General features: G+C 43.1%; 1 protein-coding gene across 4 annotated transcripts in view; it reads left to right on the top strand.

Moving 5' to 3' along the window:
• GATB (glutamyl-tRNA amidotransferase subunit B) overlaps window positions 1-27,657 on the top strand; it is an 86,191-nt gene that overhangs the window by 15,532 nt on the left and 43,002 nt on the right. For all 4 annotated transcript variants that reach the window (XR_012158598.2, XR_012158594.2, XR_012158597.2 and 1 more), the window contains exons 3-4: window positions 23,293-23,406; window positions 27,365-27,563. Coding sequence is in view for 1 of the 4 variants with exons in the window: in XM_073341349.2 (XP_073197450.2) it covers window positions 23,293-23,406; window positions 27,365-27,563 (313 nt within the window). In the remaining 3 variants the exon portion in view is untranslated. The remainder of the gene's footprint in view (window positions 1-23,292; window positions 23,407-27,364; window positions 27,564-27,657) is intronic.

The raw sequence follows: 27,657 nt of genomic DNA, 5'->3' as shown, positions 1-27,657 counted from the left end.
AGAGCTACTATAGCTGGCACAGAACAGCAGTCATGAGTGAAAGAAGAAAACGCCCCTCTGGGGCAGCATTCAGAAGAAGAAAGAAAGCAAAGGAAGCTTTTCTATCTAAGTAGGAAGGAGCTCTCCTGAGATACATAGACACAAATGTTCACGGTGAGCCTTCCGGCCCCAGTGTAGATGTGAGTGGTGAGGAGATGCCTGATCTTCCAGTTAGTCAGAGTGCAGGTGACCTGGCAGCTACTGCAGCATCCATATCTCCATCTCATATGGGTGTAACCATGCAGATTCCTGAAGAAAAGAGAAGATCAGAGAAGAGTGTGGTGGTGCTGCTGAGTTTACTTCCTTAAGTCTAGATCAGGGGTGGCCAACCTGTGGCTCCGGAGCCACATGCGGCTCTTCAGAAGTTAATATGCAACTCCTTGTATAAGCACCGACTTTGGGGCTGGAGCTAAAGGCTCCAACTTTCCAGTGGGTCAGGGGATGCTCACTGCTCAACCCCTGGCTTTACCACAGGCCCTGCCCCCACCCCCACCCCCTTCCCGCCCCTGAGCCTGCCATGCCCTCGCTCCTTCCCCCCCCCCGCCCCGAGCCTCCTACATGCCACAAAACAGCTGATCAGGAAGTGTGAGAAGGGATGGGGAGGCGCTGATCAGAGGGGCTGCCGATGGGTGGGAGGCGCTGGGAGCGGGGGGAGGGAACTGATGGGGGGCTACTGATGTATTACTGTGGCTCTTTGGCAATGTACATTGGTAAATTCTGGCTTCTTCTCAGGTTGGCCACCCCTGGTCTAGATGATCCAGGACTGTGGACCCACTTGAGCAGTAGCCTGAGGGACTTCCTTGTACTGCATGGGCCACAGCAAGTGAAAAACTTCATGTTCCCCAAAGATAATGAAAACAGAAGTTTCCATCCAACACATTACTGGCGTGAAATCCCCAATGGTGACAAAGTGGAGAGGCCATGGCTTATGTACTGGTATATAAAAACCCAGAATGCTGCATACTGTTTTTGTTGCAAACTCTTCCAGTCTAATCTTCTAGCCACATTGGGTTCTACAGGAACAAAGGACTGGAAAAATCTGGCTAGAAATTTGGCATGCCATGAGAAGGCAGCAAATCACCAGAGAGCATTCCATAGGTGGAAAGAGCTTGAGATGAGACTAAGGTTAAAGGCCACCATAGATGATCAGCATCAAGAGAAGATTACATCAGTCTCTCTTTACTGGCAAAATGTTCTGAAAAGGCTCATTGCCATTGTGAGAATGCTTGCTACCCAAAACCCAGCACTGCGTGGCACTTCAGATCAGCTGTATGTGCCAAACAATGGAAACTTTCTTAAAATTGTGGAGCTGATGGCTGAGTTTGATGCTGTACTCCAGGAGCAGCTCAGAAGAGTCACCACCCAAGAAATGTACATACACCACTACCTTGGAAAAACAATTCAAAATCAAATCATACAGTTACTGGCAACAAAAGTCAAACAGAAGATTGTGACAGATCTGAAGTCAGCAAGATATTATTCTGTTATTCTGGACTGCATACCTGACATCAGCCATGTGGAACAAATGACTTTAATGGTGCGTTTTTAAACAACAACAGAACCTAGTGAAAATGTCCCTGCAGTGGTGACTGTCAGAGAGCATTTTCTAGAATTTATTGATATTGATGATACTACAGGAGCTGGTATGACAAATGTGCTTCTTAAAAAGCTGGAAGATACAGGAATTGTGATAGCTGACATGAGAGGTCAGGGCTACGATAATGGTGCCAATGTGAGAGGAAAGAACAGAGGAGTGCAGACACAGATCCGAGAGTTAAACCCTCGAGCTTTTTTTGTCCCATGCAGTTCTCATTCATTGAACTTGGTGGTCAGTGGTAAAGCCTCAGCTTCTAGTGAGGCTGCTGAATTTTTTAATGTAATTCAAAGCATCTATGTATTTTTCTCTGCATCAACTCATCGATGGCAAATTTTGAAGCAACATCTGGGAACATCCTTTCTGACGCTGAAACCACTGAGTGCCACACGATGGGAAAGTTGAGTGGAGGCGATAAAGCCTATCAGACACCAAATTGGGAAGTTAGATGATGCCATAGGTGCCATTATAGAGGATAATGTTATGACAGGAACTCTTTGTGGGAGAACAGTGGCAGAGGGAAATGGAATCACCAGAAACATACATAACTTCAAATTTCTGTGTGGCTTAGTGTTGTGGCATGACATACTGTTTGAAATAAATGTTGTAAGCAAGAGACTCCAAGGTGTTGACCTTGATATATCTGGAGCAATGGAACAACCAGAGAAAGCAAAGTCATACCTACAGTCTTACAGTCAGATGAGGGATTTCAAAATGTTATGAAGAGTGCACAGAAGTTGGCAGAGGAACTTCACACCAAAGCTTTCCCACCCATTCAAGAATACAAGAGTCACCAAAGAAGACGACCTATTGATTACGAGGCACAGGATAATCCCATAAGAGACCCCAAACAACAATTCAAAGTCGAATTTTTTAACCAGGTGCTCGATCAGAGGTGGGCAAACTACGGTCCACGGGCCACATCCAGCCCGTGGGACCGTCCTGCCTGGCCCCTGAGCTCCTGGCCCGGGAGGCTCGCCCCCGGCCACTCCCCCGCTGTTCCCCCTTCCCCGCAGCCTTACCCCGCTGCGCTGCCAGCCTGACCCGGTGCTCTGTGCTGCGTGGTGCAGCTGCCTGTCCTGGTGCAGCAGTGCTGCCAGCCACCGGTGCTCCAGGCAGCGCGGTAAGGGGGCAGGGAGCAGGGGGGTTGGATAGAGGGCAGGGGAGTTCAGGGGATAGTCAGGGGTCAGTGGTGTGGATAGGGGTCGGGGTGGGGCGGTTAGAGGGCAGGGAACAGGGAGTTGAATGGGGGAAGGGGTTCCGGGGGGGGCAGTTAGGAAGGAGAGGAGGGGTTGGATGGGTCGGTGGGAGGCAGTCAGGGGCAGGGGTTCCGGGGGCGGTCAGGGGACAGGGAGAAGGGATGATTGGATGGGGCAAGGGTCCTGGGGGGGGGCAGTCAGGAAGGAGGGGGGGTTGGATGGGGCGGTGGAGGGCAGACAGGGAGAAGGGGTGGTTGGATGAGGTAGGGGTCCCGGAGGGACAGTCAGGAAGGAGAGGTGGGGGTTGGATGGGGCGGCGGGGGGCAGTTAGGGGCGGGGAGTCAGGGGACCAAGAGCAGGGGAGGTGCATGGGGCAGGGGTCCGGGGGGGGGAGGGGAATCAGGGAAAGGGGTGGGTTGGATGGGGCAGGAGTCCCGGGGGGTGCCATCAGGGGGCGAGAAGCAGGGGGGGTCAGATAGGGGGTGGGTGCCGGGTCATGCCTGGCTGTTTGGGGAGGTGAAGCCTCCCCTAACCGGCCCGCCATACAATTTCAGAAACCCGATGCGGCCCTCAGTCCAAAAAGTTTGCCTGCCCCTGTGCTAGATTGTCCAGTACAGTCAGTTGAAGAACTTTTCATGCAGCTCAAGGAACACAGCAGTATATTTGGGATGTCGTATGATATTCCAAAACTCCTCACTATACCTGAAGAAGACCTACACCAGCAATGCAGGGCACTAGAGACAGTGTTGACACATGATGACGTGCAATATTGATGTGAGTGATTTAGGTGATGAACTGAAAGCCCTTTCAAGATATATTTCAGCAGGATCAACTCCAAAGGCTGTTCTGGAATATATGTGCACAAATAAGATGACCACCCTCTTTCCAAATGCTTTTGTTGCTCTGCGCATACTTCTAACACTTCCTGTAACAGTTGCCAGTGGAGAACGCAGCTTCTCCAAGCTGAAGTTTATAAAAACACATCTACGCTCCAGAATGACACAGGAGAGGCTGGTCGGCCTTGCAACCATCTCAATAGAGCAAGAGCTGGCCCAGACTGTGGACCTTAAGGAAGCAGTTGAAATCTTCAAGGCGCGGAAAGCACCACTTTGATTATTCAAACAGATAAAAATGCCAGTGTTTACTATGCAGACAAGAAAAGTTACATTTGCTGTTCAGGCATTTGAAAATTAAGTGTTACTTAAATTTTTTGAACAAGGCATTTTAAGTTGTTAGTTCTCCTTTATTGGGGTAGGTAGCAGAGCAGTACCATGAGAGGAGTAGAACAGGAAGAAGGCAGAATGGAGACCTTTCAAAGTTTTGGCCCAAGCGAGGAGGCATGGGGGCGTCATTTTGCTCCCTGCCTCAGGTGCCAAAATGTTGTGGGCCGGCCCTGGATTTAGAAGAGCTATGACGACACCAAAAATTAGATCTTCTCGTGTACTACTGTTGAGCCACGCAATGCCTGTGTTGTATCCGTCTACGCTTTTTCAATGGTAATGCCAAGCAGCAAAGGTGAGAGAACTCATCTTTGGCACCACTAGCTATTAAACCATTCTCTCAAGTTTGCATTTACTTTAATTGTACATACTACACTCTGATATAAGGCCTTGAAGATGTTAATCATTTTTGTTGGCATATCATAACACTTCAAGATGTTCCAGAGTGAATTGTGATGGAGGCTGTCAAATGCTTTCTTAGAATCTCTTGTGATGCGGGCTTTTGCCATTCACTGCTGTCTCCAGTGATTATTCATAGAGTGAAAATCTGGTTGACACATGATCTTCCAGGTCAAAATTCAGCCTGATACTCCTTTAGCTTTGCCTTATCTGCTATTTTATTCTGCTTAAGATGGTACTGTGGAAAACTTTGCCTATCACTGCAAGGAGTGTAACGTCTTGTCAGTTACTGCAGTTGCTTAGATCACCTTTCTTTGGTATTTTGACTATACTGCCATTATTTTCTATTCTTCTGGAAACTTTTCCTAGTCATGTACTGTTTTGAAATATTCAGTAATTTTATTGATAGTCTCATCATTACAAGCTTTGAACATTTCCCTGGTGACTTGGTCTACATCTGCCAGCTTTCCCAGGTTTTAACTTTTTAATTGTATTTTTTTCTCCTTGTTTGTGATCTGAAATGTTACAAAGTCTAGTTCTGGGTGTTTGATTTCTTTGTCAATATCAATAATTCCTTGTGGTGTTGGCCTGTTTATCACCTCTTCAGAGTGCTCTGCCAATGGCTCTATGTTCTTTTTCTGTTGTTAAGCTCTTTGTTCAACCTTAACGGGCTCTCCGGTTGGTGTAAACTTGCCAGTCAGAATCTTGTTGATTCTTTTTAAATGTGATGTTTTACTAGTGCCTCCTTCAGCAACTGCTTCAGCGTCTTTATTCACGTATTTCCTCCATGTTGCTCTTTCCTGCTTTATTCTTTGTTTTTGGCAGCTGCTTTTTCTGAAGGTGTTTTTGGGGATTGATGTTTTGCTTTGGCTTGTTTCCTTTCTTGCACACAGTTCCATGTATCCTCACATATCCAGACTTTAGGTTTGCTTGTCTGGAAATAAACTGCAGGCATTGCGTCATCTATTATACCATCTGGCAGGAAGAACCATGACATGTCAGTTGATTTCTTGTGATGGTTTTAAGGCTTATAACATCTGAAATGGGTTTTTCAGTTCCATTCAAAATTGCTGCTGTAATGTCTTGTCTGTTAGACTTTAGCTGTCATTTTTCTCTATGCTTGTTCTGTTTTTGTTATAATGTTCAGTCTTGTGACACGCAACCTGTGATCATTTCTGATGCAGCTCCCATCCTGGAGAGTTGATCTAAAATTCGTTCCAGCAAATAGATGGTCACATTGGTTCCTGGGGATTCTGTCCAAGTTACTGTATGGATATCTATGTGCGTGACTAGTGTTTCATCAGTTGAACCCTGGTACCTGCCACAGTTCTACCAATCTGACACCGTTGTCATTCTAGGGCCCCAGGTCACACTTGCCCCATTGCTTTCTCCACTCTGTTGTTGTCATCTCCAACCTTGGCATTACTAAGCAGATGTCATGCTTGGCAATATTGTCAGTCAGAGCTCGTAGACAATTGTAGAATTGCTGTTAGATCTTGTCATGGTAGTTGTCTGTTGATATGTAACATATATTTGTAATTTTCATGTTTAACTGGAAGCTGTTAATTGGCTGCCAATTTGTAAGAGATTTTTCTGTTTTGCTATGTGGTAACTATATTGCTTCCCTGAATGTATTATGATTTTGTTTTGATTTTTTTAATCGCCTTTTCTCAACTCAGCTCCTGGCTATCGACATTCCCTTATTCCAAGGATTTGGGGGTTATATTTGTCCATTTCTTTCATTACCTGTCTGGCTTTTGTTGTTGCAGCCTTTGTTCTAAAGTTCCAAAAAACAAATTTTATAGTTTATCTTTTAATAAAGAATGTCACAGAGTTCATTAATTCAGAACTGGACACAGCATTCCTGCAGCAGTTGCACCAGTGCCAAATACAGAGATAAAATATCCTCTCTATTCCTACTGAGAGATTTCCCTGTTTATATATCCCAGGATTACGTTAGCCCTTTTGGTCACAGCATCACACTGGGAGCTCATGTTCAGCTAATTGTCCACCATGACCCCAAAATTTTTTCAAAGTCACTTCTTCCCAGGATAGTCCCTGTCCTGTAGGTATGGCCTACATTCTTTGTTCCCACATGTATATATTTACATTTAGCTGGATTAAAATGTATGTTGTTTGGTTGTGCCTTACTTACCAAATGATCCAGACTGCTCTGTATCAGTGACCTGTCCTCTTCATTATTTACCACTTCCTCATTTTTTATCTCATCTGCAAACTTATCAGTGATGATTTTGTTTTTCTTCTGTTTTTCTGTCACTGATTAAAAGTGTTAAATAGTGTAGGGCCAAGGACTGATCCCTTCGGGATCCCGCAAGAAACACATCTGCTCGATGATGATTCCTTTTTTACAATGAAACTGTTATTCAAGCCTGTTACTGTACTGGTTGGAATTTATAACAGCCTTGAATCAGACTGGAATTTATAGTCTCAAACGGCTGTGTCAGCAGAGCGTAGCCTACATGAACCTGAGGGATTTGGCTCATGGATCTTATGGATTCCTCAGGTTGTGCCAGCAGAGTTTATAGATTCTTTGAATCTGAGTGATTGGACTTTTGTCTAACTTTGCTAGAGTAACGGTGCTCCAGTGAAGTTCTTAACTCTACTAGAAGCAGTCTTTGGCAAAGTGCAAAGCATACAGTGGGACCTAACAGTATTCAGTGGTTCAAAATTCCAAAGTTGTGCATGCAGGTTTATCCAGTGCCATAGATCTTGTTCAAAATCATTGAATATAATAAATCTGAAGTTTCTAGACTGTTGGATATTGCAAAAAGAGGAGGAAATCTCATGTTCCAAAATTCTATCTCTCTGAATGTTTGATTAGCCTAAAATTGTCCTTTAAAAGTTTCCTTCTGGTAAGAGACCACAATGGTGAAATCTGCGCAGACCCAATGAACTGCAGGTTTGGGTCCTCTTCTGGAATGATTGCTTGTGTCTCTATACTGACAGTCTGATCCTGCTCCCACTGAAGTCAATAGGAATTAGTCTGTTGACTTTGGTGTTCTGCTTAGCCCATCATCTCTCATATAACACATTCTAAACAATTATAAATACAAAATAGTTATTGCCTTCTAGATGGTGGGAAGACACAAAGGAAGAGGTCTCTGTGTAAACATTTGTCTGCAATTGCAGCGCTAATATTCACAATTACATTAAAACGAAATAGATTTGAGAGTAATAATTTTAAAATTTAAATTATTAATGCACTTCAAAGAAGCATATATCAGAGCAAGTTAGTACTTTCAACACAGCACTAATGGTAGGACTGAATGCATTAGTGGAAGCAAATAGAAACCAGAGTGACATAAAATATCCTTAAATTGAGAATATATGTCTAGCTCAGTGGTTCTCAACTTATTTATTACGTATTACCTGGGCCGCAGGTTGAGAACCACAGCACTCCCACCCCTACTGACTCCACATGCGGCAGCCATGACCCTGGACCTGGCTGACAGCCCCAGCCAGTAGCCCCCGGGCTCCCAATGCCATGCTGGGCAGCCAGGTAGCCCAGCAGCCTTTAGCACACAGCTGGGTTGCAGCTGTGTGCTAACTGGGTTGCATGCAGCTGTGAGTTGAGAACTGCTAATCTAGCTATTGTGGGATAGAGGTTCTTAAGCTGTAGTTCATGGAGTACTTAGTGGTCTTCAGAGAGGTGAATGGGCGGTCATGTTGTACTGTGTCCTCTTTGTTTCCAGCTGCTAAGTTGCATTTAAAGAAGCTAAAAATAAACTAAATACATCCTGTGTGGTTGCTATGGGATTGTTGGTGTGTTTTTGAATGGGAGGGAGGTGGTCTGCAGGATCATAAATGGCAGAGAAGGTTTCCTGAGAGACACTCTATTAAGATGTGGTGTACCATATGAAAATGTGAGAGGATCTATGGCCTAGAAGCAAAAGATTGTAAGATCTTTAGGGCGGAAACCATCTCCTTGTTCTATATTTGTACAGCACCTAATGCAGTGGGCCCTGTTTTATGACTTGGGGCTCCTACATGCTATTATAATACAAATAATTAATGAATTAAAATGTGTTGACAAAAGGATTGTAGGGAAAGCAAGCAGATGCTTTCTCCAGGGAAAGGAGTAGGTGGGTCACACCTTTGTCATTCACATTTATTTTATATTCTTTAGCAATCTGTGGAGAATACCTGCTTTCTTTCTGTACAAAAGTGATTGATTATTGAATATGGAAATTTAGGTTTTTAGCTAAAAGCAAACTAATTTTAGTCAGTCCATCGATAAACGTCGTTGAGTCTTAAAAAGAGAGGGAAAAGTAAGTTAAATAGTGATTAGATTGCCAGCACTGGAGCTAGTAGATGTTCATGCTGTCGAAGGTGCTATCTCAGATAGACGTAAAAGCGAGGTTCTGTCTAAACTGATCTTGCCCCTAAAGATAAGGTCATGCAAAGAATCTTTACATCTTCTCCAACAGTGGAAGGAGTAGAGTGAACAGAGTATACTACTTTCTATACAAATAGAGCTTCTCAAGGTTATTCTTTTATTTCGTTGGCTCTCAGTTACTATGGTACTGCTAGCAAGATAATGTAGCTGGGAGAGATGGAGGGAGGATGATATTGATGCCATCATTGAATCCTTTCATGGTTTTCCAATACAAACAATTTACATTTCCTTTACGAGATAACTTTCTAGGAATTCCCTGGAAATAAATATCCATGACAGATGTTAGGAGGATGGACATGTTTAGAATTCTTTGTAGATGCTGGGTTTTGTCCAGACCTATTCCAGAAGTTCCATATCTTTGTCTCAAAACCAGCACTATGCAAGCATTTCAGACTGGCAGCTTGTCAGTTCAAGCCAATAATTTAAATCCTCAGTGCTAGTCAAAGCTGTCAAGTTAATAACATCATAGTACATAAATAAGCTGGGAATTTAATCTAGGTCATTAGCAAGGGAAGCTTTCACATGCAAAATTGATGTTTATCATTATACATTGTTCTAAAAGCTGTGCCTATTCTAAGGAGACATAGTAGTTTTCCTAACCATCTGAGTTACCCAGGTGCAAAACTTAGGTGATAAAATTGCAGCCCAGGCAGAAGAAAAGTGAGTAATTAAGCCTCATCACCCTTTTGAGATAGCTAATACGTACGTAAGATCACTTCACTTGCCAATGAAATAAGCACACCAGCATTATCCAATTGTTAGGAAGTGAAGAATGCTGTATTTTGCTTAAAATTAGGTGGGTAGTGAAAGTTGGTTGTTACATGAGTAAAAATATAGTCCGGACACTTGGGTTAGCGCACAGTGGTGCACGTGTAAAGAGCGTCATTGGATTCGTAATGGCTACAAGTAGCTGTGACTTTGGTTTTACAGCTCATTCCAAAAAAGAACAGCCCTGGAAGCATAATTCTGGGCCCCCATTCAGTATTTATTCAGAGGGTAGAGTGCCACCTTAAGTCACCAACCCCACTTTGTGCAGCACTTGAGCATTTTTTGGAAGTCTCCTATTCAACTATTGACCTATACAGCCCGGCTTAGCTTGTGGGATCTAACAGGATCACGCAATGAGGAGATAAAGCCACAGGCCATGGAGGGAAGGAGGGAAAGTTGCCTGCGGAATTTGAAATTTCATGGGTTTTGTATTTTAGATTTAGTAGTCAGACTAAAATTGTGATAAAATACACACTTTCTGGTAAGTAATAAATGTTGTCCATTGTCTAGAACATAAAATTTTAATTGCTAAAAGTAGGAACTTTTGTTGTGTAAGAAACTATAATTATCATATTAAAACAAATGAGTACTTGAACATTAGCCAGTATGTTCCAGAGGGATTGAGTCCATTTTGCTGCTGGTCAACATTCAAATTAGAAATTATTCTAATCCCATTAACACTGTGCTTTATTTCCTTTTTTTCCCCAAAAAACTTTAATAACTAAAATAAGACTCAGCAGACAATGTATCCAAGCCAGAAGCATGTAGTTGCAATAAGGATGTAATAGTACTCTGGTTAAGTGCCATAAACATGTAATTACTTTTCTTCTTTTGGGGAAAAAAATTTTTTTTATTCTTTTAGTTATATTAAGGAGTTTTATCCCATTGTAGTAGAGCTTTGATTTCTCAATTGCTAACAGGCAATCCAAAAACAAATCTGTGAGGTTTCTTTTTGGGGGGGAGGGAAAGAGGAAGTTTATTTTGTTCTATTAGTAAAAGTCCAGTGTAGTGATAACTACTATGTCCAATTTAAATGTTGTGTGTGTGACCCGGGATGCCTAGGGTAGTCCTTACTGAAAATGCCAGGGTCAGGGCAGGCTGCAAAAGGACAGCAGATTCTCCCAAAACTGGTGGTTCACACTGAAGTTAGATTCACCAACTAGTCATGAACTGTGCTCCTGATCCCACATATTGGTTATCAAGAAGCTGAAAAAAGAAATCATACAGCTTCCTTTATTGCATTCCAGTTCTCCGGTTCCTAATTAGCACATAGGTCCACTAAGGTGGGAAGTTATTTTAAAACTGCTTACGATACAAAATGTTCTTCTGATCCTCAAAGGGCATGCCACATTGCCAGGTCAATTTTACTTTGGATCTTACCCAAACTACTACTCTGCCAGCCAATCCTTTAATATCTAAAACTAAAGGTTTTATAAAAGAAAAGAACAAGAAGAAATTTGTTAAATGGTAAAGCAATCAGATGCATACAAAGATTTAAAATCCATACATCAGGTTCTTAGAGTCTGTTGGCTTGAGAGTTCCTCTGGAACACATCCAAAGCTTGGATAGGTCATTCAGTCCTTTGTTCAGAGCTTTAGTTTGTAGAAAAGTTGCTCCAGAGGTGAGAAGCAGGATTGAAGACCAAATGGAGATGACTCAGCTGCCTTTTATAGCCTTTGCCGTGTGGCTTGTACATCCTTTCTCCAAGCACATGGGCCTGGAAAAACCTGGAGTCCCCTGTCCATAGGGATGTGCCTACACGTCTGGCTGACTGAGGTGTAGCCCCTGGCTTCATTCCATGGGTTCATTGTATAGCTGATTGCCTTTGATAGGCCATCAAGCAAGCTAGATAGTGCTGGTGCCCTTTTGTCTTGGGATGTCACCCAGAAACACAGTACAAGTTTGAAATACAGATATATCAAACATTTATAATTCACTATACAAAGATGATACAAACATGTAAACAAGATTATCATACTTGGCAAATCAAAACATTTTCATGGATACCTTACATTGCATATCTGGTAAGATTCATTGCAGTTTTATAATATTGGTATCAATAATATCATTAAGTGTCTCACATATTCCATACAGCATCACAGTGTGATTTTACTTTTTTTTAAGTGTCTGATACACAATGAAAATAATAATTTGAGGGACACTGTTAGGTCAAATTTGACCTGAAGTTTAGGCTTCATAAAAATAATCTTTTGCAAGACCTAAAACCAATAAAAATGTTTTTCCTGAAATTTAAATGTGAATTCAATTGGCAACACATTTTTAAAACTAACTTTCTGTGTTTGCCATATAGAGATTGTATCATTATGCAATGTGTAATAACCTTAAAATGAAATTGGCAAGAAATTGACTATTGGAATAAAAGGAAAACTGGTTAATCTGTGTTCATGGTTCAAGCTGGTAAATACAAAAAGCAAATGATTACATAAATAGCAAAAAATAAGTATTACTTGTAAAGATGTCTCCATTTTTATCACCTGTGATGGTATCTGTAACATAGGTAAGGGAATTTCAGTACACCTCCACCCCGATATAACGCAAATTTGGATATAATGTGGCAAAGCAGTGCTCTGGGGGGGCGGGGCTGCGCGCTCCAGCGGATCGGCGGGGCTGCACGCTCCGGTGGATCGGCGTGTCAGCATGTCTGACTCCGACATGCTGCTCTGAGCGGCGTGTTAAGGGTGCCGGGCTGGGGCCGAGGGATTGGATACGGGGCAGAGGGTCTCGGGGGGCGGGGAGGGGGGCGGACAGGGAGCGGGGGGGGGTTGGATGGTTCAGAGGTTCTGGGGGCGGGGCGGTCGGGACGGGGAACGGGGGCATTGGATAGGGTGTGGGAGTCCCAGGGGGGGCCTGTCAGGGGGTGGGGGTGTGGATAGGGGTTGGGGCAGTCAGGGGACAGGAAGCAGGGAGGTTGGGTAGGGGGTGGGGTCCTGGGGGTGATTAGGCATGGGGGGGGTCTCTGGAGGGGGTAGTCAGGGGACAAGGAGCGGGGGGGGTTGGATGGATTGGGGTTCTGAGGGGTCAGTCGGGGCTGGAAGTGACTATTAATAACAGAAATGCTTGAGGCCAAAGCAAGTTCGATATAACATGGTTTCACCTATAATGCGGTAAGATTTTTTTGGCTCCCGAGGACCACATTATATCGGGGTAGAGGTGTACTTAAATTATTTTATCTTGACACTGTCTCTTTAACAATCCTACTAGAAGTTGCCATCTTGACAGCTTCATGATGCAGAGTAGGATGGAGACAATACTGTACTTATTTGAAAGCACTGAAAATGTAAGCACTTCAAAATTATATTAAGATTGGTTGATTTGAGTTAGTTAAATCAATTATTAAATTAACCTGACCAAATTTTAAAAAATAGAACTTTATCTTAAAACAACTTGAGAGAGAGAAGGTGGGGGAGGTAATATCGTTATTGGACCAACTTCTGTTGGTGAAAGAGACAAACTTTTGAGCTACACAGATCTCTTCTTCCGGTCTGGGAAAGGTACTCAGAATGTCAGAGCTAAACACAAGGTTTAGCATAAGTAGTTAACGCACATTCTAAGGGGCCATGGAAGGTAAAGTGGTCCTGTTAACACCCTGGCAGTTATAGGACAAAAGGGGAGTGGGGTGTGTGTATGTGGGGAAGGCGGGTTAGTGGGTTACGGATTGTTATAATAAGCCATAAATCCAGTGTCTTTATTAGGACCGTGATTTTTACTGTCTAGAAAAGACATGCATTTAACCTTCAGGCTTGTCTTTTGATAGTCTTCTGCAAGTTTCTTTTGAGGATGAGGACTGAGAGGTCAGACTTTGTGAAAAAGCATTTGCCCACTGGTTATGTGGTGTTTTTGTCTTATCATTTTTCTGTGTGATTCATTCAAGATCATAGTGATTGTCTGGGACATTTAGTGCACTGGATGAGGTACACCCACATTTGTGATAAGTATGTGTAGACCCATGTGATAAGCATGTGTAGGACCCATGGATCTTGAAAAATGTGTTGGAGGGGGGGAGTATTGATCATTACAGCAGTGGAGATACGTCTGCGGGTTTTGGAGCTGTTGTTCTGTCAGGCTCCGGTGCCGCTTCAAGTTGGCGTGTTCTGGTCTGTGGGGAGCTTGCTGTTGATGAGGGTAGGGAGTTGTTTGAAGGCCAGAAGAGGGGTTTGGGGAAAGATTTATTTCTGGATGTGGTCCCCATCAAGTACCTGGATATCATACAAGAAACCCAAAACAACTATTAAAACAGGCAGGCAAACAAACTAACAAAACCCCTGATGACAGTCATCCAGTACAAAAACAAAAGTATAACAGACTACAACAACTCCACAAACCACAGAACTTCACCTCCAGGATAAGCCAGGGCACCAGAACCCACCACATGGATACTACACAAAACCATGACATCATCAGTTTATCAAGAGTGCCCCTTACCAGAGCTGAATTCTCTCTACTCTCCAAGGGACTGAACTTCAGCCCCACCTCTGAACCTGATACCATACTAACATGTCGAGAACTAGAAGAATTCTTTTGCCAACTCCACCTCAAGAATTCTTTCACAGCAATGATGACATCACCCACAACTACCACGTCCCCACTGACAGGCATCAGAAAAAAGAATGATCTGACTGGACACCCCACAGTGGATGAACCCACACTCTTGATCATTACATTGATGGCTTCAGGAAAAATATTGACTGTGAAATCTTGAATAAACATCACACACACCAGAATCTCTCCACCGCTGAGAGAACAGCTATACAATCCATGAAATCCAACCACCAGATAGTGATTAAACCAGTGGACAAAGGGGGTGCCATCATAATTCTCAACTGTGATGACTATGTCAATAAGGACAATTGACAACTTTCTGACAGCATTTATTACAGAGAACTCAAAGAAGACCCCGCACCATAATGCACCAGGATTTAAGGATATCAGATCCTTCCCCAAACAACAACAAGAGAAATTCTATAACCTCATCTCCCATGAACCTATCCCAGGGATCTTCCACAAGATTCCCAAGATGTATAAACAAGGGAACCCAAGCAGACCTATCATATCTGGCCTTGGCACTTTTACTGAAGGAATATCAGGACTCAGAAACCATCCTCAAACCACTCACCACAAAAGTGGCCAGCTTCCTCCAGGACACAACTGATTTGCTCCAGAAACTTCACAACATTAACAACCTCCCTCAGAACACTATCTTTGCCATCATGGGTGTCACCTCCCTATTAACACCAAAATCCCTCTCAATGACAGCATCACTGCCTGCCTCATATACCTACAAGATAATGGACAACCCTCAGATATCCACTCCAAACACATCACCAAACTCATCCATTTCATCCTCACCCATAACAATTTTACATTCAACATGCACTTTGTCCCAAACCATGGGAATAGGATGGCTCCCCAATATGCCAAACTTTTCATGGGCCACCTGGAGGAGGAATTTCTGAACAAATGCACCATGGGAACAATGACAGGTTTCAGAGTAACAGCCGTGTAGCCCACGAAAGCTTATGCTCTAATAAATTTGTTAATCTCTAAGGTGCCACAAGTACTCTTGTTCTTTTCATAGAAACGATATACCTGAGATACGTTGATGATATTTTCATCCTCTGGACAGATGACCTAAACTCCCTCATAGATTTCCACCCCAACTTCAACAACCACCACTGCATCCATCCATCAAACTGTGCCTAAAACACTCCAGCATGAGCATCAACTTCCTGGACACCACGAATCAGCTTCAACAACGGAACCGTACAGATAACTTTATACAAGAAACGCACGTATCACCACACCTGCCTTCACAGATCCAGTAAACCGCACCAAAAAGTCAGTTATCTATAGCCTGTCCTTCTGATACCACAGAATATACTCCAAAGAAAAAGTCCAGGATACACAATTTAACACACTTAAAACTGCCTTCACCAAACAATTTTCTCTGTTCTATTCTGAAGCTGCTGGAAGGTAGAATGCTGCAATAATAAATAGACTGCTTCCAGTGGGAGAGAAAGAAGCCCTAATTCACTGATGTCTGATTTCACTTACGTCTGATCTTTGTTGGGAGTTGATGTCATTCAGCATCTCTTAGGATTGAGGTCTGCATGGAGGAAACTCTGAAAGAAATGTCTAAAAATGGTTTCTGAATATCCACATGTGCAGACATCTGTGTATTCCCCATTCCACCCCACCTTCTGTTGTATGCTAATATCTATCTAATAAACAGTAGGGTTGTAATCAATTGACTACACCCTGATCTTGCATCAGCAAGGCATCTATACATATGAGTAAATTCATTCCTATTCAGCAAACCATTTAAATCCGCTCATAAATCCTATTGAAGTCAGTGGGATTAAGCATATTTTTAAGTGCTTGGCTGAAACAGGACCCTGGTCTCTGACTCAGATCCCCTGTATTGTACTCAGTATGAGATATCAAAAATCTATTGGCAAATACCTCTGTCATCAGTTGCTCTGATTTGCCTCTAACTCTTTGGGTATGTCTACACAGCAAAAACAAACCAAACCATGGCTGACCCGGGCTCTTGGGGCTCAGGCTGTGGGGCTGTTTCATTGCTGTGTAGACTTCCAGGCTCGGGCTGGACTTCTGAGTTCTGAAGGAACTCAAATGTGAAATTGCAGAACTACTAATTAGTTTGTAACCTATCATTTCAATCAGCTTACATACCAAATGACTGGATGATAGCTAATGTGACGCCAATTTTTAAAAAAGGCTCCACAGGTGATCCCGGCAATTACAGGCTGGAAAGCCTGACATCAGAACTAGGAAAACTGGTTGAAACTATAGTAAAGAACAAAATTGTGAGACACATAGATTAACATAATTTGTTGGGGGAAGAGTCAACATGGTTTTTGTAAAGGGAAATCATGCCTCATCAATCTGCTAGAATTCTTTGAGGGGGTCAACAAGCATGTGGACAGGGGGGATCCCAGTGGATATAGTGTACTTAGATTTTCAGAAAGCCTTTGACATGGTCCCTCACCGAAGGCTCTTAAGCAAAGTAAGCTGTCATGGAATAAGAGGAAAGGTCCTCTATCTAAACTCCTACATGCCACAAGGGGCTACAACAGTGGTACCCTTAACTCACCTAACAATATTGTTAATCTATTCAACCACACAGTTAGCCCGGCAGAAGAGTCTATCCTATCTAGGAGACTCTTTCTGTCCCACCACCCCCACACACATGATACCGTTCTGTGGTGATCTGGAAGCCTACTTTCCCGTCTCCAACTCAAGGAATATTTTCAACACACCACTGAACAGAGCACTGACCTGCATGAACCCTCTTACCAACACTACAAGAAGAAGAATTCTGCGTGGACTCTTCCTGACAGTCGAAATGACAGACTGGACTTCTACATAGTGTTTCCGCAGATGTGCACAGGGTGAAATTGTGAACAAACAGCATCACTTGCCCCATAACCTCAGCTGTACAGAATGCAACGCCATCCACAGACTCAGAGACAACTCTGACATTATAATTATAGGGGCTGACAAAGGAGGTGCTGCAGTCGTCATGAACAGGTTGGATTATGAACAGCAAGCTGCCAGGCAAGTCTCCAACACCACATTCTACAGGCCACTATCCCCTGATCCCACTGAGGAGTACCAAAAGAAACTAACTATCTGCTCAAGAAACTCCCTGCTGCAGCACGGGAACAAACCTACACAGATACACCCCTAGAGCCCCAACCAGGGGTATTCTATCTGCTACCCAATATTCATAAACCTGGAAATCCTGGATGCCCCATCATCTCAGGCATTGGCACTCTTGAAGCAGCATTATCTGGCTATTTGGACTCTCTCATAGAATCATAGAATATCAGAGTTGGAAGGAACCTCAGGAGGTCATCTAGTCCACCCCACTACTCAAAGCAGGACCAATCCCCAACTAAATCATCCCCGCCAGGGCTTTGTCAAGCCTGACCTTAAAAACATCTAAGGAAGGAGATTCCACCACCTCCCTAGGTAACGCATTCCAGTGTTTCACCACCCTCCTAGTGAAAGTTTTTCCTGATATCCAACCTAAACCTCCCGCACTGCAACTCGAGACCATTACTCTTTGTTCTGTCATCTGCTACCACTGCGAACAGTCTAGATCCATCCTCTTTGGAACCCCCTTTCAGGTAGTTGAAAGCAGCTATCAAATCCCCCCTCATTCTTCTCTTCTGCAGGCTAAACAATCCCAGCTCCCTCAGCCTCTCCTCATAAGTCATGTGTTCCAGTCCCCTAATCATTTTTGTTGCCCTCCGCTGGACATTTTCCAATTTTTCCACATCCTTCTTGTAGTGTGGGGCCCAAAATTGGACACAGTACTCCAGATGAGGCCTCACCAATGTCGAATAGAGGGGAACGATCACGTCCCTCGATCTGCTAGCAAGCCCCTACGTGTACATCCCAAAATGCCATTGGCCTTCTTGGCAACAAAGGCACACTGTTGACTCATATCCAGCTTCTCGTCCACTGTAACCCCTAGGTCCTTTTCTGCAGAACTGCTGCCAAGCCATTCGGTCCCTAGTCTGTAGCGGTGCATGGGATTCTTCCGTCCTAAGTGCAGGACTCTGCACTTGTCCTTATTGAACCTCATCAGATTTCTTTTGTCCCAATCCTCTAATTTGTTTAGGGTCCTCTGTATCCTATCCCTACCCTACAGCGTATCTACCTCTCCTCCCAGTTTAGTGTCATCTGCAAACTTGTTGAGGGTGCAATCCACACCATCCTCCAGATCATTAATGAAGATATTGAACAAAACCGGCCCGAGGACCGACCCTTGGGGCACTCCGCTTGATACCGGCTGCCAACTAGACATGGAGCCATTGATCACTACCCGTTGAGCTCGACAATCTAGCCAACTTTCTATCTACCTTATAGTCCATTCATCCAGCCCATACTTCTTTAACTTACTGGCAAGAATACTGTGGGAGACCATGTCAAAAGTTTTGCTAAAGTCAAGGAACAAAACATCCACCGCTTTCCCCTCATCCACAGAGCCAGTTATCTCGTCATAGAAGGCAATTCGATTAGTCAGGTGTGACTTGCCCTTGGTGAATCCATGCTGACTGTTCCTGATCACTTTCCTCTCCTCTAAGTGCTTCAGAATTGATTCCTTGAGGACCTCTCCTCAGACCCTACGCTACCAGCACTCCCAGATATCTTTGAGACACCACTGACTTCCTGAGGAAACTACAATGCATTGGTGATCTTCCTGAAAACACCATCCTGGCCACCATGGATGCAGAAGCTCTTTACACAGATATTCCACATGAGGATGGACTACAAGCTGTCAGGAACAGTATCCCTGATGAGGCCACAGCACACCTTGTGGCTGAGCTTTGTGACTTTGTCCTCACCCACAACCATTTCAGATTTGGGTACAACTTATACCTTCAAGTCAGTGGCACTGCTATGGGTACCCACATGGCCCCACAGGATGCCAACATTTTCATGGCTGACTTAGAACAATGCTTCTCAGCTCTTGTCCCCTAGTTCCCCTCCTCTAGTTACGCTATATTGATAACATCATCATGTGGACCAATGGAAAGGAGGCCCTTGAAGAATTCCACCTGAATTTAAATAATTTCCACTTCACCATGAACCTCAGCCTGGACCAGTGTTATGCTTATAAGAAGCACATGGGATCTTTTTCAGGGGAAACGGCAATATGCCACGTTTATTGAAGATACAACAATTAGCATATGCATTTTCAGTCACACCACACACACACTGTCCTGCCAGTCAATGTTATAGTTACCAGTCCAGAGTCCAGATCAATCTAGTGGCCAGCTAGGTTGATCATGGGTAGGGAAAAGCTGGGTTCTGTCGGTCACAACACGATGCTTTGGGGAAGCCTTGGCAGGACAAACCCAAAGTTTCATGGCAAAGCACCCTGTTTATATAGTGATTTTCCTTCATTGGAGCCAATGAGTTTTGCACCGTCATGCTGTAATCAATTGTTGTTTGACAAGTGCTTGTTTTCTTAAATTGTCCTTCTCATCCTTGTTCTTTCATCAAGTTCCTCAGGGCATTATCCCATGCTGGTTTTGATCACTGCTGTCTTGTCCCCGTGATAGGTGCCTGTCTCATCTTTAGAGTCATCTATCTGCCCTCCTCTGAGATTTCAATAGGGACATGTTGCAGCCTCCTGGCGCACTTGCATCTGTCTCCGGTTCCTCCCTAGAACATCTGGTTCAGCGATGGACTTCACACTTCTCTCTTAACACATATTCCTCATTCACACACACAACAGAATTAATGTACACAACATTTTGAACAGGAACATCAAATTGCAATGCAAAAGAAAACAATCATGGCATTCTTTTACTTATTTTAAAATGCTAAACCTACAACAAATTGGTGACCCTCAAAGGTGTGTTACTGCCTTGAGATCAGTCCAGAAACAGATTCTGGCTGATGTATCTCTACCAGTGTCCCATTAGGCCATTCAAAAAGGGTGGCTGGCAGGATATGATCAAATCATACACCAATACATTTAATACATGCTACATTATTATTCTTTATCCTTCATTCTAAATTATATAAAATACAAACATAAAATCCTACTACTACACCAGTCCACACAAGAGATCCACTTTCTGGATATTACAGTGCTAATAAGTGATGGTCTCATAAACACCACCCTATACCGGAAACCTACTGACTGCTATACTTACCTACATGCCTCCAGCTTCCATCCAGGACACATCATACGATCCATTGTCTACAGCCAAGCTCTAAGATACTACCACATTTGCTCTAATCCCTCAGACAGACAAACACCTACAAGATCTCTATCAAGCATTCTTAAAACTACAACACCTACCTGGGGAAGTGAGGAAACAGATTGACAGAGCAAGACGGGTACCTGGAAGTCACCTACCCAACAAGGAAAATAACAGAACACCACTGGCCATCATGTACGGCCCCCAGCTAAAACCTCTCCAACGCATCTTCAACTATCTACAACCTATCCTGGAAAACTATCCCCCACTCTCACAGGCCTTGGGAGGCAGGCCAATCCTCGCTTACAGACAGCCCCCCAACCTGAAATAAATACTCACCAGCAACTACACACCACACCACAGAAACATTAACTCAGGAACCAATCCCTGTAACAAACTCTGTTGCCTTCTCTGTCCCCATATCTACTTTAGTGACAACGTAATAGGACCCAGCCACACCAACAGGGGCTTATTCACCTGTACATCTACTAATGTGATATATTTCAGAGTAACAGCTGTGTTAGTCTGTATTCGCAAAAAGAAAGGAGTACTTGTGGCACCTTAGAGACTAACCAATTTATTTGAGCGTGAGCTTTCGTGAGCTACAGCTCACTTCATCGGCATCCGATGAAGTGAGCTGTAGCTCACGAAAGCTCACGCTCAAATAAATTGGTTAGTCTCTAAGGGCCACAAGTACTCCTTTTCTTAATGTGATCTGTGCCAGCAATGCCCCTCTGCCATGTACATTGGCCAAACTGGACAGTCTCTATGTACAAGGATAAATAGACACAAATCAGACCTCAGAAATGGTAACATACAGAAGCCAGTAGGAGAACACTTCAACCTCCCTGGACACTCAATAACAGATTTAAAAGTAGCCATTCTTTAACAAAAAACTTCAAAAACAGACTTCAAAGAGAAACTGCAGAGCTACAATTCATTTGCAAACTTAACACCATCAATTTGGCCTTGAATAGGGACTGGGAGTGGCTGTCTCACTACATAAGCAATTTTCCCTCTCTTGGTATTGACCCCTCCTTATCAATTATCATCATCATCATCACATCCACCCTGACTGAACTGGCCTTCTCTTCATGTGCCAGGATATATTTATGCCAGTATCTGTAATTTTCACTCCATGCATCTGAAGAAGTGGGTTTTTTTACCCATAAAAGCGGAAATCCAAATAAATCTGTTAGTCTTTAAGGTGCCACCGGGCTCCTCGTTGTTTTTGTGGTCCTTTCATGGATTGTAAACTGGTTAAAAAATAGGAGACAAAGGGTAGGAATAAATGGTCAGCTTTCAGAATGGAGAGAGGTAAATAGTGGTGTCCCCCAGGGGTCTGTATGGGACCAGTCCTTTTCAACATATTCATAAATGATCTCGAAAAAAGGGGTAAACAGGGAGGTGGCAAAATTTGCAGATGATAAAAAACTACTCATGATAGCTAAGTCCCAGGCAGACTGCAAAGAGCTACAAAAGGATTTCTCAAAACTGGGTGACTGGGCAACAAAATGGCAGGTGAAATTCAATGTTGATAAATGCAAAGTAATGCACATTGGAAAACATAATCCCAACTATACATATAAAATGATGGAGTCTAAATTAGCTGTTACCACTCAAGAAAGAGATCTTGGCATCATTGTGGATAGTTCTCTGAAAACATCCACTCAATGTGCAGCAGCAGTCAAAAAAGCGAACAGAATATTGGGAATCATTAAGAAAAGGATAGATAATAAGACAGAAAAAATCATATTGCCTCTATATAAATCCATGGTATGCCCACATCTTGAATACTGTGTGCTGATGTGGTCATCCCATCTCAATCAATCAATCAATACTTATATACAATAAATAAATAAATATTGGAATTGGAAAAGGTTCAGAAAAGGCCAACAAAAATTATTAGGGGTATGGAATGGCTGCCATATGAAGACAGATTAATCAGACTGGGACTTTTCATCTTGGAAAAGAGAGATGACTAAGGGGATATGATAGAGGTCTATAAAATCATGATTGGTGTGGAGAAAGTAAATAAGGAAGTGTTATTTACACTTTCTCATAACACAAGAACTAGGGGCCACCAAATTAAATTAATAGGCAGCAGGTTTAAAACAAAAGGAATTATTTCTTCATACCACACACAGTCAACCTGTGGAACTCTTTGCCAGAGGATATTGTGAAGGCCAAGACTATAACAGGGTTCAAAAAAGAACTAGATAAATTCATGGAGCACAGGTCCATCAGTGGCTGTTAGCCAGGATGGCAGGGATGATGCCCTTAGCCTCTGTTTGCCAGAAGCTGGGAATGAGTGACAGTGGATGGATCACTTGATGGTTACCTGTTCGTTCCCTCTGGGACACCTGGCATTAGCCACTGTTGGAAGACAGGATACTGGACTAGATGGACCTTTGGTCTGACCCAGTATGGCTGTTCTTATGACCCTCCTACCCTGCAGGGCCTAGAGTCCAGGCTCCAGCTTGAGCCCGGAAGTCTACACAGAAGTGAAACAGCCTGAGCCTCATGAGCCCAAGTCAGCCAGCACAGGTCAGCTGCGGGTTTTTTCTTTGCTGTGTAGACATACCCTGTGAAGGTTTGGGGGTGTCAAGAGTACTGGTTATGTCTGCAAAAGTAGCAATCCAAAACACTGTGTGGCTTCTCATGCAGCATACAACGAAAACAACTGGATGGTTTTATTGTCCATATAAAACTTTGCTGATTTATAGCTGCTGCCAGACTGATGATGAATATGAGCTACCCACGCAAGAAAACAGAGATAATGCCTACTGAAGGCAAGCAAAATTGAATATACGCTCTGTATAAGGCAGCATGTGGGAGAAGCATTTGTTATATAGTGCATATCTGAGTGAAATTGTGTGTCATGTTTCTTTAGGCTCTCAACAGGAGATGTGTAGAAGCAGCGGTGATGACAGGCCTCGCACTGAACTGCAGGATAAACAAGAAGTCTTTGTTTGACAGAAAACACTATTTCTATGCAGATCTGCCTGTAAGTATGCATTATGAAGTTGGTTCTACTATAGCTATAGAAAAGGATGAGTCTGGAGTAGGGCTGGGGGTAGCAAAGAGATGCTTTTTATGTTTTCAATCAGTGTTCTGCCCAAGCTAACAGGATGCTGCGTCAAGCCCGATGAATAGATAGCTATACCCTGGTGTTCACTGATTGAATATGATTGCCCTGATTGCTGACTCCTTGCTTAGCCTCACGATTCCAGTGGTTTTATGTAATTGAATTGGGAGATGGAGCTGCTGGGCCTGTACTTTCTCCATTCCTAGTATGAGCACTAATTGTCTGTTAGGGTAAAAGCAAACCAGTCTGATAATAGCCCTTCTTTTAAAATGAATGTGTAGCAAACACACATTACAATAATATAAACATCATAGCATCTCTTCTTTGTTTTTTGTTTTTGCTATTAAATTTAAGGACCTATAAATATCACATTTGCTTTTCAAACCTTCTAATCTTTGCCAGGATCTTGAATTAACTTAATAAATGTGCCTTTGCCACGTGCAGTAATAGTTTTGGATACTGTAGATTGCTTTCATATTTGGAATAAACTGTCTTTGGAAGTGAGTTTGCACTTGACAAAGTGAAGTAATAATATGGAAATTAGTTGAGAGTCTGGTTTTACCTTTTTGACAACGTACAGCAGAGCTCAAGGACCTTATTTTTGTTTTAACAAAGTCACAGTTCTAACTTTAAAGATGGCCGTTCCCTCCATATATTTGTTCTGGATGTTGTTGAACATAAAAGTGGCCTGTAAAGGGAAAAATAATGGATTTGGTTCACTTTGCTTTTTTGAATTAAGAAGACTTGAATGCTTTGTCCTGCTTGTGTGTTACCCAAGAAAAATCAGGAATAGCAAATCTTATTTTCCCAGTTTTTCTTGGAGGTGTCCTTGGAGGTCCAGAGAATTAGGGAGGGAGTGTTCTTCAGGCCATAGATCAATGTGTAGAGGTGTTGAAATTTTAATTAAAGATTTTTTTCTCCCAACTGTTTTTTTCAGGCATTTGAGATTTTTTAAAAACATAAAACACAGAATTTTTAAATAAAATTCCATTTCCCCCCTCATTTGATGTCCTTGGAAGAAAGATGATATTATGGTTAATGCGTAGCTGGGATTCAGGAGATCTGGGTTCAATTTCCATCTCTGCTAGAAATGTCCTGTTTGTCCTTGGGCAAGTTGTTATCTCTGTGCCTCAGTTCCCCATCTATGAAATGGGCATAATGCTTCCCTACCTTTCTTGCAGGGGTGTTCTGAGGATAAAGTCATTAATATTTGTGAAGTACTTGAGCCCAGATCCACAAAGTAACTTATGTGTTGTGATGCTTAAAGAGTCTCTGGACCAGATACTGAGCAACAGTGAGACTGACTCTGTAGCCTGGTGATTAGGGCACCCATGTGGGAGGAGGGAGACCTATGGTCCAGTTCCCCTGCTTCAATTACTATTTAATTATTTATACATAATGAAACAGCTGCAACAGGAGAGGTTGAGGGAGCCTCCCAGAATATCCCATATCTCAGAGGTTAGAGCACTCTCTTGAGAGGTAGGAGATCCCTGTTCAAATCCTTTCTTCTCCCTCAGGCAGACGGGGGAATTGAACCTGGGTTTCCCACATCCCAGATGAGTGCTCTAATGGTTGAGCTAAAAGTTGTAAGGTGGGTGCTGTTGGTGCTTGATTTTGAATGGGACCTCATCTGGTAGGCAGCCACTGAGCACACCTCCCATATTGGGCCCTCCAGGCAAAGTAGGCAGGCAAACATCTGTCTTCCCTGGGTTCATGGATAGCTCTGGGACTGGGCAGGAGATAAGCATCTAGATGCCTAAGAGGGAGGCAGCATTGTGCATACCCTGAGGCAGCAACATAGGTGTCTAGGTAACTTTACCCTAAGAACTTAGGTACCAAGTGAATTTAGGCATCTAGAGGGTTAGGCAGCAGTGGAACAAGAGTTTTGTGGATTGCAATGGAGCCTAAAACTGGGACTTAAGCACCTACGTACCTGTGTGGATCTGGGCATTGCATGCTGTAGGGATGGAGGATGTATAAATACCTAGATAGATAGTTACTTTGGTTGTCAGTACACTACTAGTTCTGCAGTCATCATTGATAAATCTTCCTGATAAAAACAGTACATTCACAAGAGCTGAAATTCTAAACAAGCAGGAGAAAAAAGTAGAAACAAAAGAAGCCAAGCCCAGCTTTTCAAACTGGCTTTATGCATCACGAAGAGAAGAAAAAAGAAATCACAAACTCAATTGCCAATCACCTTTAGATTGTAGGTGGTTCTGCTCCTACATTAAAGAATGTTCAGACTTTCCTGGTGGTGATCACTCCACCAATAAAAAACTAACAGAAAAGAATGAAGCAGAGTAAAAATTAGTCCATCTGTTTTGAAAGATAGAGCAATGGGAAGATGTATCTTCAGGTAGCATGTGTAGTACATAGGCACTGTGTTCTGCCACTACCTAATGGCTTATAGTACAGCATCTTCTAGTTAAATAAGCAGGGAAATTTGGGTCAAGAAGATACCTGACACATTCTATTAGCTTTAAACACACAGAATTCAGGATCTTCTAGCAGCTGGCGTCTATAGTGTTGAGCACTGACTGTAAAATGCCCAGCCTGCATTTCATAAAAGGCAGTCTTCTCAGGAGCCCTATAATAAGATACAGAGTTTAAGCTAATGAGCTGAATGGAATAGATAAAATAAATCCTGCTCTTAGGGTCGTTTGACAATGGGATTATTGTTATTCCTGAAAATGGGGCTTCGGATGGGAAATGGGATTCTTGTTGTTTATTGTCCCATGCCATTTGAGGCTTTAAAAAAAAAATCACTTAATGAGAAGCTGGGGGAGGCAGGAAAAGCTATATGCATAGATTATATTGAGCCTATAGAATGGAGTCAATTGTCTCGTTTTTATTATAGTGCTTAAAACTAGGTTTGGCAGAATTCAATTTTTTTTATAGTTTTGATGGATAATATCAATGTTTATTTTTCAGCATTTGTTTTGTTTTTATCGGTTTACATTTTCATGGCTGCATGAAATTATGGGGGTATCAGAGAATAGATATTTAATGACTAGACGTTGAGATTCAAAAAGCTAAAGCTTTATAGCTGTTAAAAATACAAATTGACAACATCACATGTCAAAATATACAAAGTAAATATCCTGAAATCAAACTCCAATAAGTTCTCCAGCAGCATTTTTCTTTCTTTGCCTATCTGAAATGTTGACTATCGTTGGTAGAAATATTTTTTTCTCAGTTCGTGTGCATACAGTGAAATTGATGTTTATTGATTAAAACTCTAATACTATACTACCAAGCGTATTTACAACTAGAAGGTTGCACACTTCACTGCTTATGTAGGCCAAGTTGTACACCCAGCTTGGCCCTTTCCCCTCCTCTCCAGCTGGGCCCCTCTCCCCTGCTAGTCAGGTCCAAACACTGTTGATTTTGGTGAAAATCAGAGAAGGCTGATTTTCCACTAAAACTAGGCTTCTGCAGTTTTTCGATTTTCACCAAAATCAGTAGGGTTCTGACCAGTGCAGGAGAGCAAGGGGCCCAGCCAGAGCGAGGGACAGGGATGAGGGGGGCCCTGGCTAGACCTCACCCCTGTGTCTAGACTGACTGTTCCCTTGTCACAGGCCTCTGTGTGAGGGGTCATTGCCTCCTCCCTGTATCCTGAGTGACCAAATGGCAATTTTAGTGGAAATCAGGCTTTTCTAGTTTTTCTGATTTTTCACCAACAGCAATAGAGCTCTGGCCAGAGTAGGAGTGACAGTCCCAGCTATTGGGGGGTGGGTGGGGGCTGGCATGTGGGGACAAGGGGCCTGGCTGAAAGGGCTGGGCCCAAGTGGGGCCAGTCTACCTTGGGACAAGAATTAAAATTATTGTTCATGTAAAACGACAATTCTGAACACAGACCTGATTCTGTATGCAGGCTGGCTATCAAATCACTCAGCAGAGACTTCCCGTTGCTGTGAATGGGAGTCTTTCATACAGCCTCTGTGTAGGGGGAAAAAAGAACCAGATGGTAACCAGGACTGTGAGGATCAAGCAGATCCAGCTGGAACAAGACAGCGGAAAGAGTCTTCATGATGACACAAGGAGCCAGACTCTCATTGACTTGAACAGGGCTGGTAGGCTTGGATCACTTTCTTATCCCCCGCAGTCTTTCTATGTATGGACTGAATATTTAAAACTAATTGGGGGATGGGGGGTGGAATCTGGTTT

Source organism: Lepidochelys kempii, chromosome 4 (assembly GCF_965140285.1).
Source record: "Lepidochelys kempii isolate rLepKem1 chromosome 4, rLepKem1.hap1, whole genome shotgun sequence".
NCBI classification, from domain to species: domain Eukaryota; kingdom Metazoa; phylum Chordata; order Testudines; family Cheloniidae; genus Lepidochelys; species Lepidochelys kempii.
This window is presented reverse-complemented; position numbering and strand designations above follow the sequence as displayed.